The 19,247-nt window shown below is 35.4% G+C and overlaps 1 protein-coding gene across 4 annotated transcripts in view; it reads left to right on the forward strand.

Moving 5' to 3' along the window:
• TTC39B (tetratricopeptide repeat domain 39B) overlaps positions 1-19,247 on the forward strand; it is a 43,088-nt gene that overhangs the window by 3,180 nt on the left and 20,661 nt on the right. For 3 of the 4 annotated variants that reach the window (XM_044657023.1, XM_044657024.1, XM_044657025.1), the window contains exons 3-12: positions 2,550-2,617; positions 5,971-6,035; positions 8,193-8,298; positions 9,141-9,206; positions 10,097-10,205; positions 10,898-10,965; positions 11,062-11,121; positions 12,084-12,245; positions 12,801-12,892; positions 15,847-15,970. In XM_044657023.1, the coding sequence (XP_044512958.1) occupies positions 2,550-2,617; positions 5,971-6,035; positions 8,193-8,298; positions 9,141-9,206; positions 10,097-10,205; positions 10,898-10,965; positions 11,062-11,121; positions 12,084-12,245; positions 12,801-12,892; positions 15,847-15,970 (920 nt within the window). Of the gene's footprint in view, positions 1-2,549; positions 2,618-5,970; positions 6,036-8,192; positions 8,299-9,140; positions 9,207-10,096; positions 10,206-10,897; positions 10,984-11,061; positions 11,122-12,083; positions 12,246-12,800; positions 12,893-15,846; positions 15,971-19,247 lie in introns of all 4 variants that reach the window. The other variant, XM_044657026.1, reaches the window with a different exon arrangement.

Consider the following 19,247-nt stretch of genomic DNA (forward strand, 5'->3'; position numbering starts at 1 on the left):
CCCTCCCTCCCTCCCTCCCTCCCTCCCTTACAAGAGATTGTCAGTGTTTCGAGTCCCTGTTCTGATACTTCCATCTGTGTGATCTTGGGCTAGTCATTTATGTATATCCATCACCAAAAGTACTTGGGTTCAGCTCATGGCCACTGCCATTTCTAGAGTCTCTTAAGCACTTTACTCAAAATAACTTTTGGAAGTTGCTAGTCCACTCCAAATGTGCCTGACTTTTGCTCTTAGAAGTGAAATCCCTAAACAGGCAATAAGTATTTATCTTGCTGTTCATCTTGGTCTGCACAGTGAAGTAGTGCAAACAGTATATGAACTGGAAGCCTCTAGTCCAGGCTTTTTATGAATTATTTAACTTCATTTCCAGTGTATGTGCTTGGCTGCCATTACAACCCAAACAGACTTTCTTTTCCAACAGAGTGAGTCAAAACATTGTAGCATTTGTATGTGATTTGTTTTTCCACGTTGTAATTTTCATTTATATTCTTGAATGGCTTTGCAGTGGAGCATACATTTAATTAAAGTTTCCATGAGCTTAACATGTCATACACCCACTCATCATTTCCACATTTGATAAAAGTTTCCACCTAACACTTTAGCTAGCTGGCATATTGCCCTAAACTGGTTTTAAGTGGGTGTTAAAATTAGACATTTAATATAAAGAATTCTTCTGTTTGGACTTTATGTTTATGATTTCTCATTATTTTTAGTTAAGGCATTTTAATGACCCCCTCCCCAGTTAGTTTAAAATAGTGGCACTCTAAGACTTAAGTGAAGAAAGAAGGTGAAAGAAATATTTTTATTTTTTCTAATACTCAATCAGCAAACAAATACATGTTAATTGTCTTTTATGAGCCTAGGACTGTTTTAATTGGGGAATAGTTGGACAAAGGAGAGATGCATTTGGGCTGGAATAGTGAAGAAAGGAGGAAGGACTTTGAGGACTTGAGCTGGGCCTTTAGGAGTGATCAGGCTTTGAGAATAGGTAAGGATAAGTGGGATGGAGGGAAAGAAGAATGGAGGGAGTGGAGGAAAGAGAGAAGGAGAGAAGAAGAGTGCTATAAAGGGGGAGGAAGGGAGAGGTGGAGAGAATTGAGGTATTAAAGTGAATAGAATCATAAACACAGAAATGGGAGGGAGCATGTTGTTTGGGAGTTTCGTTATGTTGTGGGGAGCTTGAGGTAAACCCCCTGGGTTTGGGATGGGTACCCTTTGCAAGATTGCAAAACTCCAAAACTTAGCTTAAACATAAAAAGAGAAATTTATTAATTTAGAAGGTAATGTTGAATCTGGCCAGGACAGCTTAGATGGAAAGCTGGCTTCCAGAGGACATCATTTCTGGGGTCTTTATTCTCTTTACAACAGACTATATGTGACTTGAGGAAGGTGTGCACTCAGGCACAAGGGAGGGATTGGTCATCTAACTGAGGTCAGCCTGAAGATATAGGGGGTGACCCTCATAGTTTAGGGGACAGATAGATATATCTTAGATACAAACTGATGGTATCAAAGCATAGCCTGGAGGTGTATGTTTATGTCCATCTAAAGGATGTACCTAGGAGGATAATCCACTCTGGGGAATTTCCCTTTGATGTAACAGGGTCTTATCAGGAGTTATCAGATGTTTTAGGGTTAGTAGTCACTAGTATGCAAGGAAGCAAAGGAATTTTCCTGTTCAGGGTTTGGCCTGAAACACTTCTATAATTTTGGGGGTACAATGTCCTATGCCAGTTAGAATACCTAAATGAGTACAGCTTTTATATTAGAGAGCAGTATGCAGTAAGAGATCATTAATAGATTAGAGCCAGATTATAAGAGCCTGCCTTGAAAGTTAGACAAGAAGAAACTTTTTTGATTATATTAAAACTTTCTTCTTTTCAATTTTTGCATCAAAGATGCAAAGGAAAATTCCAGTAGACAGCAATGGATTCCTATAGCTAGGCTCTGGAGGTTCCTCGGCCAAAGCTTAGAATTTGGTCAGAATACTCTCTCTCCTAGAATCAGGAAAACATAAACACAAGAGACCAGAGAAATGGAAATATGTTGATGAATATCCCCTCCCAATATTTCTTCTTTCTCCCTCTTAGGAAGAGAGAGAGAATTCTTTATACTCACTCTTTGGAGCCCAGTAGTCAGTTAGTTAAAAGGCTTTATTTCTGTGCCAACGATATGAGGATATGTGAGAGAGAGTGCTTTTTATGGGAGGCCAGGGAAGGGGGCATATTCCTGAAAGCAGGCTCACTGCTCCTCCAGGTGGGGTTATAGGAGACAGAGCAAATTGCTCACTCTATAAGGACTGGGACTTTATTGGACCAGTCCTCCCACTGTAGACAGATGAGGTTAGATGACATGCCTTTAGTCTCATAGTTTCTAAGTGCCACAAGGGATGTTTTTGAACTCCAACCTTTCTAGGCAGTGCTCCTTCAGATTTTAGAGACTTACTTGGGATCATGTATGTATCACTTTAGATCTCGTTTGAGTATCTTAAAACAAAATTCATGTGATATTGGGAATTTTCTTTAATATATTTTGTTTGTTATTAATAGAGGAAATGCACGCAGAAATCTGTTATGCGGAATGTCTACTACAGAAAGCAGCTTTGACATTTTTACAGGTAATGAATCTTGTGGGATTCAGTGTCCATTTGTTGCTGTTCACTTTAACAGCAAAATGCAGCTAGAGGTATAGTAATAATAATAGCTGTTTGAACGAACATTCTGTGGGGCCATTTGGTGATTTGAAGAAAGGCATTTGATAGAACCAGTGTTCTGATTTTTGTTGGGTTACCACCTTTCCTACCCTCCTCTACACTCAAAACACCTAGAGGTAGCTTTCTTATTCATAGTCACTGTATTTAGTTTGATATTCTTTTCTTTTTTTTTTTTAAACCCTTAACTTCTGTGTATTGGCTCCTAGGTGGAAGATTGGTAAGGGTGGGCAATGGGGGTCAAGTGACTTGCCCAGGGTCACACAGCTGGGAAGTGTCTGAGGCCGGATTTGAACCTAGGACCTCCTGTCTCTAGGCCTGACTCTCAATCCACTGAGCTACCCAGCTGCCCCTATTTAGTTTGATTTTAAACTCATTCAGGTTACTACCCCAATTCAATTTCTTGGTTCTTTCATGCATGAAAATAGTAGAGTAGTTGCTCTTGTAGCATTATTAAACTCTTTCTTCCCTTTATTTTCAGTACTTGAAAGAAGCCAGAAACCTGGTTAAATCCTCCTTATTTTAAGTTATTTGCTCCTTTGTCAGATGGAGAATGATTGGATAATTAGATGTGAACTGTTCTTGTTTTTAGAAGTTCATTAGAGTCTCTTTTAAGTGGAATGGGAATTAGTCATTGTTATTTTAAGCCCTGAGTACTGACTGGAAATCCTTTTTAGATTGCCTAATTAGCAAGTTACCCACATCAACAAAGATTTTTAACTGATATTTCTTTTCAGTTTATTTCAAGTGAAGATTAGATAGAAATAATTGTTTAGACATAGCACCATTTGAATCTACCCTCACCCAGATGCCTTTAAATTTCATTTGCATGCATTTACATAATCTGGTAGTTTTAATTTTTGTACTTTTAATAATGATTATTTTTAAATTTCCACTTTTCTTCATACTTGTTTTATTCCTATTTTGGGAGAATGTGCTTTAATTATTACAGAGAACTCTTTATAGAAACTGTTTACCAAAACAGACTGACAAATTATAATCTTAGTTGCCTGAGGTTACTAAGACACTGAGTCACTTGCTCAAGGTCACACAGCCTGGTTATGCCAAGAGTAGGACTTGAACTCATGTCTTATTGACTCTCAAGTGGGTTTATTGTCCATTCTTACTGGGAAGAGGATTTGAAAAAAATTATTTTGCACACCCTGGTGCCCTTCATCCAGAAAAAGTCTGTCCTCTTGGACCTTGTTATTTATGCTCTAGGAACAGCTTCAGCATCTGCTTTAAAACTCTTTTCCTGCTCTTTTAAAAACCGAATCTTTGACATGTTGGAGAATTGTGGCAGGTGCAATGAGGTGAGGAATATAAAAAGAGATATCAGAAGGGAGGGAGAAGCAAATTGGATAGATAGCAAATCTTCTTAATATAAACAAAAGGAATCTTAGTCCAGGAGCCTTTAACAAAGATGTCATACTATTTCAGATCTACCCTTAAAATGTTCGTTTTTTTTTTTTCTAAATTACTGTTTTTCTTCATTTAGTGAAGATGTTCTTAAATTTGACTTAGTAATCTTGGTAACTATGGCTGTGAAAATAACTGGGGGTTATTGACTGAATGATGATGACAAGTGACAATATGGCTTATGGCAATATGACATGGTAGAATCCTTAAAAGTGTTCTTATGTATTATTTTAAAAACTGGAGATTCAGACTTGTATTATTAGTTCTTCTTACCTCTCTGGGGACTCTCAAGCTATACTGTAAAGTGCAATGTGGGTATTACTTGAAGGAAGTTCTCATATATTTTAAGAAATTTTCCTAGCTAAAAACTGTATTTGTTTAATTAAAACTCTCAGATTTTTAAATGAGCAATAAAACTTTTGTTTATGATTATTATGTAGAAAGTGGCAGAGTATTGGTGCTATAGTCTGAAATGCTAATCATTTAAATGAAAATGGTAGAATTAAACTGGATGCTTTTAACTTTAGAGGGGATATTTAGGATATTTAGAATTAAATGCTGGAGTCTTCCCAATATTATTATAAAAGCAGTATTTTGTTATAGGGTTTTAGAGAAGTATAATGAAAAGATACATGATTAAAAGATGAATTTTAGTTCCATTGGGTTCTTATTTCTTTATGGGCAGTGGCATGCTGGTAATCATATATATTTTATTTTCTGGCTCTCCAAGAAAATAAAATGTACACATGAAACACTTTTAAGTTTAATCTGCATTATTAACATTTTCTCCTTCACTTTCTGAAACCAAAACAGTCAAGAAAATAATGAACCAAATTCAGATTTGTAGCTTGCTGATTCCTGAGATATAAATAATTAACACTGAAAAATTAACAGTCAGATCTCACAGTTAGTATGGGTCTCCTCCAACACAGCTTTGTTTATGGATGAGCTGTTCTAGTTAATCTCTAAGATCCCTTTCAACACTGACATTCTGATTTTGCCAGGGTGAAAAACTAGAAAAATCTCCTGACAGCACCATCTGCTGGTGATGAACTTCCTGTGAGCAGTTCTGTTATTTACATGAAGGGTAATAGAATCATATAAAATTGCATGTAAAAAGGACCTTCAAGAAACTTTTGATGCAGGACCCTACTTTTATAGAAGTAAAGTCCAGGGACGTTTAAGTGCTTTGCCCAAAGAAGATCATGCAGAGCACAAACTAGAGCTGAGGACTGGAAAAGTGAATGAAACAAATTGAATATGAAACAAAAATCACATGTTAATGATCCTGAAGGAAAAACATGAACAGTTATAAATAAGTGCTTTTTATTGGAGAGAGAGAGAGAGAGAGAGAGAGAGAGAGAGAGAGAGAGAGAGAGAGAGAGAGAGAGAAGACTGACCTTTTGGCATACTCTTTAAATGTGTTAGAAGGCTATTTGAATGCCAAAGATAAAAGACATTTTACAACTTTAAATTCATGCTATGCCTAAAAAGATTCTTAGTCCCTAACTAATAGAGGTCACTATTCTAGTGGTTAAAAAGTGACTAATTTGTGGGTAATTGATGCTGAAATGCACCTGTAAAATTCATTCCTTCTCCTTCCCTTTCCAGCTTAGGGAAGAACAGTGAAGAAACTATTTCAAAAGGTACTTGGAAAAGATGCTTTCTTGAAAAATTGTCTCCAAAGTTAAAAATTTGTTATGTTAGGCCTAGCAGTGGGGACAGTGCAAGAGTTTTTTTTTTTTGTGTGTGTGTATGTGTGTGTCGTTATGATGATGATAACATAAGAGTGTGTGCACGTGTGCGTATAATGATCTAATTATTCATTAAATGGTTTTCAGGATGAAAACATGATCAACTTCATCAAAGGTGGACTCAAAATTAGAACAAGTTACCAAATATATAAGTAAGTTAATAATTCAGTATGTTAAATTGGTGTGATTCAGGGTATTTTTTAACATTAATCCCCATAGCCCTCATAATCTGAGGGTAGTCAGATTTTCACTTAAAAATTAATTTTTCTTCCATAAAAGCCTGATGATATGGATGCAGTGCTGGATTTTGACCTCTTAGGCTCATGGACATAAGTTTTGTTTGTTTTTGCCAATCTGGAAAAGCTTTGAGTACTGGTCTAGAAGCTCATCCAATGTTTGTTGTTTATCTAATGACCATCCTAGGCAGGGTCATAAAGGTTCATCATCAGATGGTCTTTACAGTGGTGAGCTTTTGGCCATGCAACTTATCTAGACTTATCGGAATCAGTGGAGGGAATACGTACATTGAAGTCATGGATGCTTGAAAAGTAATGAAGTAATAATATATCCTGCCTGATATTTGGTGATTTAGGATCGGTAACCTTCCTGCTTGATGGTATTGAGCCAGTATGTCAGCACTGGGCAGAAGGACATTATTTCAGTGGAAGCATTGTTATAAGGAGGTAAAAAAAATTAGACAATTTTTGTTAATAATGAGAGCATTATTATGGATGAATAACTACTATTATTTATTCAGTCCTAAAGCAGTATTAAGAACCTTATGAAATTATGTATGGTTTGAAGGATACAGTGTAGGTGAGTCACATTTGCCTATATACCCTCACAATATGGTAATCCTATTTATATTAGAATACTTGCATATTAATTACCTGAAATTGCTCTTATAGTAATGACTGTATTCTGTTAATTTCCAGTTGGTCACTTCTGCCCTAGGTCTTAAGCTACATTTCTTGGAGATCAGTGCCAGTGAATCCATGATCTTAAACTCATTATCTGCATGGACCAGTTAATTATCTTTGCTTCATTTTGTAGCTACAGGTTTTATCTCTAATCTTGATTGGTTGTCTAAACTGTGATGGCCCATAAGGAGGACTAGCTAAAACTGTTACCAGACCAGAACAGAAGCACAGTGCTAGGATAGTAGTTCAAAGTACATTTCTTCTTGATGGTTTGTCAGCATCACTTTCATCTCATAAAGGTCAAACCAACAGCTCAAATATCATTAATAATATGATCTTATATCTTCTCAGATATTGTTCATAATATTTCAGGTCACAAAGCTAGGTGCTGGATGTACAAATGAAACAGTATCTGTCTTCAGTGTGCTTACCATTCTCCTGGGGGATGGGGAGTGGTGGTGGGAAGACAACATCTACATAAAAAATCAAAACTATGTAAAGTAATTAATTGTAAGACAAAGTTGAGTAAAGGATCAGAAAAACTTCCTGTTGGAGGTGACACCTGAACCTTTGAAGGAAACTAGGGATGTTTTAAGGCAAAAGGCAGTATGTTTCTCCCTCTGTCATCTTTTAATGTCAGGTGGTAAGGGCCTTGTAAAATCTCACTTCTGAGTTTTTTTGAGTTTTGAAAGGAGAAGAAAAAAAGAAAGTATTTTAAAATGGAAAGAAAAAGTTAAAGATATATGTGTTGTTGAAAATGGCAAAATGAGAGCATATAGGAGAAACCATTGTGGAAATATACACTTTTCTTCCATTTATAATCTCAACCAGAAAACCAAACCAAAGCAAAAAAGACTTAGTTGAGTCATTGTAGGGCCAATGTGATCAGAACATTTAACATATTGAAATTTGGAACTGATAGTATTTTTCCTGGCCATTTCTAAGAGGAATAGAATTTCAGGCCCTTGGAGTAGTTTTGCCAAACTGTGTATATGGTCAGCTCCTGAAGAAATGAAAAACCTTTCTCTTTCTTTCTCTCATAAAATTACCCATTAGTGATGGTGGTGTTCCTAGATGACTGATATATGAGACTCTCATAATTAACTTTGTCCACCTATTTACGTCTAAAATGCTAGAGTCTTGACTTGAGCTGATGGTATAAAAGTGTCTGCTATTTTAAAATGTAGAAGCTGCTCCTTCTGCCATGGTTATAGTTTAGCAATAGTTGGAAAGAATTGTAGTAGTCTCAGTATAGCTTTAGTAGTTTGAAAATTTCCATAATATTTTGGAAGTTGGTCTTGTTATGTTATGTACAAATGTGAAGTTTTGTTTAAAATTAGGTTTGTTTCACACAAATGTGATATTTTTTATTTCTTTTCTTCAATCTAGGGAATGTTATTCTGTTCTGCAAATGACTCAGGGCAACAAAAAACAGAAGGAAACCTATTACCAGTTTGAAGGGGGAGTAAAGCTTGGAATAGGAGCATTTAACTTGGTAGGCTATATTTATATCTATACCAGAAGACTACTGTACAAATGATTCTTATTACCACATTCATGCCACTTTTTTCTTAGATTCTACCTATATTGCTGTGCACAGATAGGGCCAAATGGGCCCACAAAACTGCCATGAAAGTTTTGTGTCATCAGCCTTTTAACAGGCTCGTGGTGGCTTTGGTTATTGCCACTGAAAAATTCAAAATCAAAAAGGCCTATTGGGTATGAAAGCTGAAGGCAGAATTTCTAGAAGCATAAGACTGGGACTCAAGAATTCTCTTCTGTTTAAAAATGGTTGTTGCTTTGCTAATGAGTGGTTGAGAGTAGAGAGAGGTAAGGGTGAGAAGAACTCAAGAAGAACTGTCTGAGTTGACATCATATCCCAAAAATCTCAGTGCAGTTTAAAGACATTAAAGTATAAAATTGCACTAAGACTTTTGGCATACCGTGTGTATATCTTTGGCTTTTTAATTGATAGGACAGTTCAGAAACTATTAAAGAAGGACAGATAGATAACTGCCTGCATCAACCCAGGAAAATCTGTTTTAAAGAAACCATCTTGTACATAGACTTAGAATAAGAGAGCAGGAAACTAACCATCATCATTTAGACTGGCTGAAAAATAAGCATTGCCTGGGAAAGTTTGTGTTCATGATTTTTTTTTTCTTTCTGAAGTTTTTGGTCATAGAGCTGCTGCAGTGAAAGAATTGCTTTTTCTCTTGGTGGCATTCATTAATCTTCACTTAATTTTAATTTTTCATATTGATGAAAAGGCTTTGAAACCTCTTTGACATTTTACAGTTGTCTAACACTTTTTTCTCTGCTTTGTTTTTCTTTCAGATGTTATCTCTGTTACCAGCAAGAGTTCTTCGACTATTAGAATTTATTGGGTTTTCTGGAAACAGGGTATAAATTTAACTTTTAAGTACTCTCAAAGGGAAGATAAATACCTTCTTCTTTGAACTTATCAGATTAACAATTTTTTTTAAGCTCAGTTGATGGGACCTCAGTTATTAATTATATTTTCAGTACTTATACATTGTTGTCAATAAGGCACCTTGCACAATGCCATAGTAGGTGATTGAGAAATATTTCTTGATCAATTAAATACATGAATTAATCTTCTATCCTTTTAGCACTAAGCTTCCACATAAAGATTATATTTGTTACTAAGGCAACATGCTGATTTCAAACTATTGTAGGTGGTAAATAATTTCAAAAATGCTTGTAAAGTTCAAACACTATATTATATACACAACAGTACTTAACATACTTTGTTCTTATATGTTATATTGCAGCACTAAATGAGAGAACCCTTTTCTTCCTGAATTTTATTAATTATAGTAGTGCCTGTTTTTTTTTCTATGAGGGGTACAGCTATTGTAAGGTTTGATTGGTTTATAACCTCACACCTCTCATCTAGATATTAAAAATAGTTGTTCCATTACAAAGTTACATTCAAGAAAACAAACACTGAGAAACTTATTTTACTACTTATTCAAACAATGTTCTTCTGAAATGAGTATAGATTTTCTTCCCTGAAACACTAAATCAATTAGCATAAAACATTTGTTAGATTCCCTTCATGTTTTCAAAAACAAAAAAAAACATAGAATACTTGTTTTCTTTCAGGTAATGACAAAAAATATGCCATCATCATATAAAAGCTATAAACTATATTGACACAAATCACGAAAGAGTTTAATATTTTTAAATTTTTGAGCAGAAGTAATATGGTGATTTATAATGAAGATCATCTCTTTTTAAGGTATATAATCAGATTTTTGTTCTCTCAGGAACTGGGCCTCAGCCAATTGCGAGAAGGTGCATCTGGATCCAGTTTGCGATCTACACTGTGCTGTTTAACTTTACTCTTATTTCATACTTATGTCTCACTAGTCCTTGGTAAGAATTGAACTGTTTTGATTTTCTAAAAGTCAGTGATTTTTGACTAATAGAGTCGATCATTGAGAAAAGTCAGTAAGGAGAAATAGCAGCAGATATATATCTTAGATATGTCTGCCTCTTGTAGATATGTAACACTGAGAAAGCATTAAGGGAGCAAACATTGAAATTTTGATCAGATGACTGTGTAGCCACATGTGTTGTGAAAGTAAGGGCTGTTTTATTTTTGATTTTATGCTCCCAATGCCAAGCATAATATCTGGTACAGAGTAGATGCTTAATATACATGATTGATTGATTTACTGTTATATGTTAGGCTTTTCTTATAGGAATTCTACAAAGCATTCTAGGTTTTTTTTTTAAAGCTAAAAACATAAAGTTGAAGGTGATGGTCATGGTTGTCATTAAAACAAAAAAAAATTAGACTTAGTGTTTAAGAATAACTTCCTGCTTTGTTTTTAGTCATTATTCCTTGAGAAAATCTTTTGAAATAAGTCCAATGATATTTCTTATTTACCAAATAGAAGTTAATATGACACAATAGTAAAGTTTTTCATCTTTAATATAAAATTACCAGTTCATTAGACATACATCTTTGCAATAATGAAGTTTAAGGAGTAGGTTTTAAGCACCTGCTGTGTTCCATGGAGACTGAGGGTTGTTTTTGTGTGTGTTGTGTGTTAAATTTCTAGGCACAGGAGAAGCCAATATTGAGGAAGCCGAGACTCTCCTTGAACCCTATCTCCAGAGGTTTCCAAATGTATGCTCAGTACTTTTAGTGTACATTCTAGTCACATTTAGTCAGCTAGCTCTGGGATTAATGAACAGGGAATTATTTTTTCTTCTTTCTTTCTAGGGCTCTCTAATTTTGTTTTATTCTGCAAGAATAGAACTCCTCAAAGGAAATTTTGAAAAGGTAATTAATTTCACATTCTATTTCATTACTTTTGATGTCAGTTTTTCCTTGACTTTTTTTGCCACTCACTCTGTGAGAAGGAATGTGTGTGTTAGGAACACTTAATGACATTGCAGAATGAGAGTCATAAGAGTATATGCATAAGGACACAGAAATGTATTTTACTCATTAGGGAGACAGGAGGCAAACAGGAGAAGGAAGAAGGGAGGACAAGAGGGGAGGTAGATTAAGGAGAGATGAGTCCTAAGCAAAATAAACTCAACTAAAATTTTGCAAAAATATTTATAGTTGTTTTTGTGATGACAAAAGAATTGGAAAATGAGTAATTGCCCGATGAATGCCTGAAAAAGTTATAGTTTATGATTGTGATGGAATACTATTATGCTATAATAAGAAATGAAAGAGGTGGTTTCGGAGAAACTTGGAAAGACATTTAGTAACTGATTCAGAGTGAAATGAGGCCAACTAAGAGAACAATTTATATAATAATAATATAAAGACAAACAACTTTGAAAGAATTAGGGACTGATTACTGTAGGGACTATCTGCAATTACAAAGAGCTCATGATGAAACATGCTACCCAGTTCCTGATAGAGAGGTGAAAGGGTACAATCAGAGTACATAATGAGACATAGTATAGTTTGTTTTTTTGGGGGGATGTGGCCAATGTGGAAATTTATTTTGCTTGTCTTTATCTGTAGTAGGGGTTTTGTCTTCCTTTCTTTCTCAATTACCTTTGGAAAGTGAGAGGGAGGGGGGTAGCTTTTTGCTGACTGAGAAAATAAAAGTTTAATTTTAAAGATAGAACTTAACCATATCATTTTATTTAAGGAAACTTAGCTGTTGTAATATTGAATGACTAAATGAGTGGTATTTTGTTATTTTTGTGCAAAATATTGTGTGAAATTTTCCATTTATTATCTGACATCTACATGATCAAGTTTGTAACATTTAATTATAGGCTCAGGTAATATTCCAAAACTGTATTGCATCTCAGGAAGAATGGAAACAGATTCATCACCTCTGTTACTGGGAGCTGATGTGGTGTTATACATTCCAGCAAGAATGGCTTAAGGCATATCATTATGCTGATCTGCTTTGCAAAGAGAGTAGATGGTCCAAGGTAAGGAGAATGGGTACACTAACTCCTCAGGAATTTCAGTGTGACTTTTTGTTTGGTTGAACATCATTTAGTTGCATAGGATGTAAAATCCAAAGCTCCTCGACATGGAGTTGGTCAAATCAGCAGATAATTATTGAAAACCAACATGGAGTGGTAAAAAGATGACTTATTGGTCATGGAGTTAGATTACCTGTATATCATTTTCAGCTTTACCCCTAACATTTTTTCATCATTAAAAGTAAGAATTTAGAAGGAGATTTTGAATGGTTAGGAGCATCTATATAATGATAACCAGTTGTTTTCTGTTGTTCTTATGCCAAACTAAACTGTTATTTGTGTTTTAGAACAATTATTGGTTTAGCAGAGTTCTTTAAAGCTGATAATTTTTCTCATTTGGTGATACTTTCTAATTTCTTGATAATCTTAATATATTATTTCTATTTAGTTCTAGAAAATTTTGAATTTGTAAAACATTCTCAAAGTGCAATTTTGTAGAAATGTCAGGAATTTAGGGTTGCATTAAAATTGACTTCTTTTTCTTTTCTTTCTTTAAAGGCTATATATGTATTTCAGAAAGCTGCAATTTTGAGTATGCTTCCAGATGAAGATGTGAAGCCAACTGGAGAGAACATTGTGTCTTTGTTTAGGTAAAAAGAACACTCTCACTTCAACAGAAGGCCACTTGTAGGGCAGGCCCTATCTATAGTTATATGGATATATACCCTACTCATGATTTTCCCCCCCTTTCCTAAGACAGTCCTTCATTTGGTGTAGGAACTCCTAAACTCTTTAATGCAATAAACAGAATCTTACTCCAAACCTTTAGCCTTGACCAAGGAAAAATCAAATAAATTAATAGAATCAAAGAAATGTTTTTGTTCTGTTTCCTAACAGAGCTTCTAGATTCTCTCATGCCTTGTTTTCCTTCTTTTTTCTGTCTTTTACTTCATATTGTGGTTATCAATGTATTTATAGTTCCAGTTAAGCTGATTTCACTTTGTATTGCTTCATGTACATCTTTCCATCTTTCATTATAAGCTTTATGTTTATCACATTTGTAATATCATAATATTCCATTACATTTTTTCAGTTATTTTTGCTCTTACAAAGGAAGTACCTGTTAATATTTTTGTACACATAGACCGTCTTTTATTTTCTTTTTTAATCAGGTTTTTGCAATAGAATTCGAGTAGTGGAATTGCTAGACCTATATTTATTATTTTTGTGGTTCTTATTACATAGGACCATAGATTTAGAACTGTAAGGGACTTGGGAAGCCACGTCATCCAACCCCCTTGTGCTATAGATGAGAAGTTGAGTACTTTGCTCAAGGCAACATAGGCAGTAAGTTACAGAGCCAGAATTTAAACTATGATTGTCTGATTGTAAATCCATGCTCTTATCTTCTACTAATCCATGCTAATCCATGATCTTATCTTATACTAATTCTGTGCCCTGTTTCCCTGCAGTTCTGCCAGCATTAGCACTGATCATCATCATTATTATTTTTGCCATTCTCATGTATAAGATGTTATCTGAAGATCGCCTTGATTTGAATTTATCTGATGAAAGAATTTGAACATTTTTTCCTGTGATTATTAAAAGATTGTGTTTTCTAATGATTATATTTTTATTTAAGTATCTTAGGGATTTATTATTTCATCAGGGTAGGTCTTCCTTCTGCTTATACAGATCATTCCCTTTTGAAGTATTTTAGGTGGTCTGTGAGACTTAATGTGCTCAAAAATTCATCATCTTCAGACTAATCTAGTGATGAGCCTCTACAAACTTAGCCTAGGTTGGTTTCTATACAAAAAAAACACCATGGAATCCAATCCTAGACCCTTTCTGAAAACCTTTTCAACTTGATAGGAACTACTGGAGCTTGCCTGTAGCTTGTTATACACACAGCTACATCAGAATCAGATCAACAGAAGGAAAGGGATTCTTATAGTGGACCTTAAGTCACTCCAGGTATAACATTAAAAAAAACTTTTTGTAATTATTATTATTTTAAACCCATACCTTCCATCTTAGAATCAGTATTGGTTCCAAGGCAGAAAAGTGGTAAGGGCTAGGCAAAGGGGGTTAGGTCACAGCTAGGGTGTATCTGAGGCCAGATTTGAACCTAGGACTTTTCATCTCTGGGCCTGGCTCTCAATTCACTGAGCCACTTAGCTGCCCCCTTTTGTAATTATTTTTTAAAACATAAAATACTCTGACTATACAGTCTTCCTCTAGTGCCCTGTTGTAATACAGAGGTATCCTGCATTTTCTTTCTTTTTAATTTTCAATTACCTGCCTCCCCCCGGTTATGTAGTATTTATTCCCTCCCCTACCCCCCCTATCCTACTGGAGGGGAGGGGAAAAATATTAGACACTTTAAATATATAGCTACTGTTTAGTCCAGCAAAAAAAAAAAAAATCCATGTTGGCCACATCTTAAAATGTGTCTCATTCTGCATATTAATTCATCATTTCTCTGTCATGAGGTCATTCTTTATCTTCATTTCTCTGGAATTATGATTAATCATTGAATTGTTCAGAGTTCTTAAAGGTAGTGTTTAAATTGTTCATTTTTATAATATTGATGTTATATAGCATTAATCACTTTACTGGTTCTGTTCACTTTACTTTGTATTAGTTCATTGAGATTTTCTTAGTTTTCTCTGGTATTCTGTCTTAAATTCTTAAATCATAATACTATTCTCTTACATTTATATATATTAATTTGTTCAGGCCCTCTTCATTTGATAGGCATTCCTCTCCCTCTAATTCCTTCCCCTTAGTTTCTAGGTCTTTGCTACTACAAAAACAGTTGTTAAAAATATTTTTTATGATATAGAACTTTTTCTTCTTTCTTTGATATCCTTGGGGTATATGTCTAGTAGAGGTATCTTTGGGTCAAAGGACATACATATAACACTGTGAGCATAATTCCAAAATGCTCCCTGGGAAGATTAGACAAATTCACCCCTGAGCCAACAACGAATCCTTGTATCTGTTTCCTTCAGCCCCTTCACCCTGACTGTGTTTTTCAGGGCTTTTTCACAGCAATTCACATCTGGTAGTTTCTATCAAATTGGAAAGTCTGCTTGTATAGTGCCTGGGAGACTTTTTAAGCAAAAAGAAGCCACTTCATTAAGTTGGCCAGGCTCATCAGCAGTATGGCTTCCAGGTGATGAATCTTGTAGCAACAGTAGCTCTCTTGGAGTAGATACTAAGCTAGAGAAGATTCTTAACACTGGAGAGAATACCTGTGCCAGGGAATATTGAAGACAAGCCAGTGTCCTATATGCTAGACCCTCTGCTGAGGAAGGTCTGGAGAACAGCAGAGAGCAGTCCCTGCCCCCAAGAAATGCCCTTTCTCATGAGGAAGGCAAGCATGTAAATAACTAGGTACATACAAAGGATATGCTGAGCAGATGAAGGTAATGTGAAAGAGAAACTACAAGTATGTTGCTGCCTTTTAAGACTGCTCTTAATCTTCGAGACCTTAATGAACACATTAAGTGAAATGACAGCACATAGTCTTGTAGAGATTTGTCTTTTTAATTGTCTTCTCTTTTTTGTTTTGTTTGTGAACTGGGAATTACTACAGGCAGGTGGAGGGCTTGAAGCAGAGAATTGCTGGCAAGTCTATCCCAACGGAGAAGTTTGCAGTGAGGAAGTCCCGGCGTTATTCCAGTTCGGCCTTTCCTGAAAAGCTGATTTTACCTGCTCTGGTAGCCACCTCTGTTTCTTTTCACTTGTGTTTGAAGACTAGAATAAACCTTTATCTTAGAGGAAGCAAAGACTTTCCATCTAATTTTTGTCTAGCTATTCTGTTCAGTTTCATACATTTATAAGGCATTTCTGTAACTTGAACATTTAAGTTCAAGTAGTATTTCCATTTTTAAAAAAGCATACAGAAAATTTCTTAAAGGAAGCTACTGCTCAAAAGAAAATTCTTGTCACAAATTATCACTTGTAGGCTTAAAGTTTTAATTTTTACATGGAGTCAGATTGTCTACATCAGTGATGGGCAAACTACAGTCAGCGGGCCAGATGCGGCCCCCTGAAATGTTCTATCCGGCTGTGTGACATTATTCCTAATCTGACAAATACAATGAGTAGGATACAATACAATGAAACTTCTAAAGAGTTGCCTTAGAAACAGACTGACAGATGAGCATTTCCTTTCCTTTGGCCCCCTCTTTAAAAAGTTTGATCATCACGGGTCTACATACTTTTAATGCTGAGTTTAAACCCTGAGGTTTTATTTTATTTTATTTTTTTAATTTTAAACCCTTAACTTCTGTGTATTGATTTATAGGTGGAAGATTGGCAAGGGTAGGCAATGGGGGTCAAGTGACTTGCCCAGGGTCACACAGCTGGGAAGTGGCTGAGGCCGGATTTGAACCTAGGACCTCCTGTCTCTAGGCCTGGCTCTCAATCCACTGAGCTACCCAGCTGCCCCCTGAGGTTTTATTTTTATCTTGAAAATTGCAATGGGAAATATTTTATTCCTGAGCTTAGTTTTAAGGGCCTGGATTATCTCATGTTAATTTAAATGTATACAGTTTATCTGGCTGGTAGAATTTTTGTAAGAAAGTGGTATTTGATCTACATTTTTTTTTCTTTTAGTTAAGCTGCCCTTCATGAATTACTTTGTCAGCAATAGAGCATAAGTTATTAAGTTATATTGCATAGAATTGAGTACCCCTCTTAACTTTTAACATTTATAAAGATGAATTACTCTGTAGGTGTGAATTATTAAGGTTCACAAAGGACTTTACTCAAAATAGGCTTCTGAACTGAACTGTAGGTGTCAATATTGTTATACAGATAAGAATATTGACACCTAGAGATTTTAGGTGATTTCCTTGGATTACATAGGAAGTAGCTGAATAAAGATTCAACCTCAGATTCTCATTTCAGATGATCAGTAACAAAAATGAGTAGTTTTTTAAAATTCTGGTTAGGTGTTTTATCTGGCCTTCTTGGGAAGAGCATAATATTGTAGTCCCCATCACCTAACATGTAGCTTGCCTGATCTCAGGACTACAGGCTGCCTGAGGTTTTTAGCAAAATCATTTCTACTTAATTAGTCAGTACAAATAAATTAGTTGCTACACTAGGAGGATCAGGTTCCAGCCTCAACTTTAACACCACTTGAATAACTTTGGGTTGATCAGTTGACTTATTGGGGGTCTCAGTTGCCTTGTCTATAAGATATTCATTTCAGTGATCTCTGATTTCATTTGTGTAGATTCTCCTTCCATTGACAGATTGAAGTTCCTTGCTGTAATGAAAAATCTATCACTCCACAACCACCTTGCTGGTGAGCCTCTTTGAGGTTAGCCAGGTTAGCCTTTAGATGATAGACACATTGTTTATTGCTAGGTTTCACATTAACCTTTTCTAACTTGGCTGGACCTATGAAAGTCTCTACTAGCATAACATTTGAGAACCCCAGGCTACCTCCTGGGTTTTACTATCTTCATTGACCATTGTAGAAGAAAGCTTGAGGCAGCTAGGGTAGGACAGAGGATAGAGCATCAGACCTGCAATCAGGAGGACCTGAGTTTGAATTAGGCCTCGGATACTACCACCTGGGTGACCCTGGGCAAGTCACTTAACTCTGATTGCCTAGCCCTTGCCACTCTTCTATCTTAGAATTGATTCTAAAACAGAATGTAAGGGTTTTAAAAAAATAAAAGTGAAAAAAGAAGAAAGGTGATATTTGTATTACCCAACTCACAGGATTAATGAAAGAAAAGTGCTTCATAATCATTACAACTATATAGAAATGATGCTTTTTGGGAGCCCTTAGAGTCTACCCACCTCTATTGTTTTAGTATCATGTTAGTATTTAGTATTCCTGAAATAATCAGTTGTTTTTAATTGTGCAAAGTTCAGTTGCACAGCACATAGATTTCTAATGATGTTCTGTTCTAGTAGATGGAGTTTTTTGATGATCGTGTGTGTGTGTGTGTGTGTGTGTGTGTGTGTGTGTACACGTGTACACATTGACACAAGGTGAGAAATACTTGTTCCCATTGTACTTTGAAAGAATGTTATGACGATTAGCTGATCTTTTTAAAGTAGTACTATTAAAATAGTTCTACAATAAGATTGGTGATGGTTCTTGGTTGTTTCCATTTCTGTTAGGAGTTTGAATATAAAGTGATATCATTGTTCAAATAATTTTCATTTCACCCCCATATTTTATAAATGAGGACTCGTTCTGGTCACATAGGCAGATAAGTGCTAAAGCCAGCATTCAAAGCCAAAATTCAAACCCAGGACCTCTGGTTCTAAATCTCATGCTGTTTTCATTGTTAACACAGTACCTTCTTTTCAGTGTAAGAAATCAAGTGTGATGTGATGGAGACAGCCTTGGATTTGAAACCAGAATCTTTCTTACTTCAGCATCCCCAGGCAATTCTTAGACAGAATGCAGAGGGTTCCTACTCCCTGGGCTAATTCTGAATTTTAAATGAACCAAAATGTACTCAAAGTTTTGTTCATGTAGTTCTAAGATGTGTTCAAATCCTGCCATGGCCTCTGGGACTTGGGAAAGTCACATGACCTATAGGGCTCAGGTTTTCCTTATAGAATGAAGGAGGTTGAACTAGATTAACTCATTTGTACTCCAGTTACGTTAATTTTGCTCTATGATTTCCTTTCTTTTTAAGTTTGTCTCAGTGACCATTCTCCTTGCCAAACCTGGGGGCAGGAATGGGGAGCAGTTTCTTCTGCTTTTTTTCTTTAGTTGTTGTAATTGGTGACTGTTCACTGTTGTCAAACAGGGCCTTGTATAACTAAATTAAAGGTATGAGCTTATCCAAAAAGTTTGACTTTTTTTAAGCTGTCATCTTTTATTTTTTATTTTTTAATTTTTGATTTAAATTTTTTATTTTTAGAAAAATTTTCCATGGTTCCATGATTCATGTTTTTACTTTCCCCTCCCCTCCTATTTCCAATGCACATTTCCACTGGTTTTAACATGTGATTAAT

This window comes from Gracilinanus agilis, chromosome 1 (genome assembly GCF_016433145.1).
Source record: "Gracilinanus agilis isolate LMUSP501 chromosome 1, AgileGrace, whole genome shotgun sequence".
Lineage (NCBI taxonomy): Eukaryota > Metazoa > Chordata > Mammalia > Didelphimorphia > Didelphidae > Gracilinanus > Gracilinanus agilis.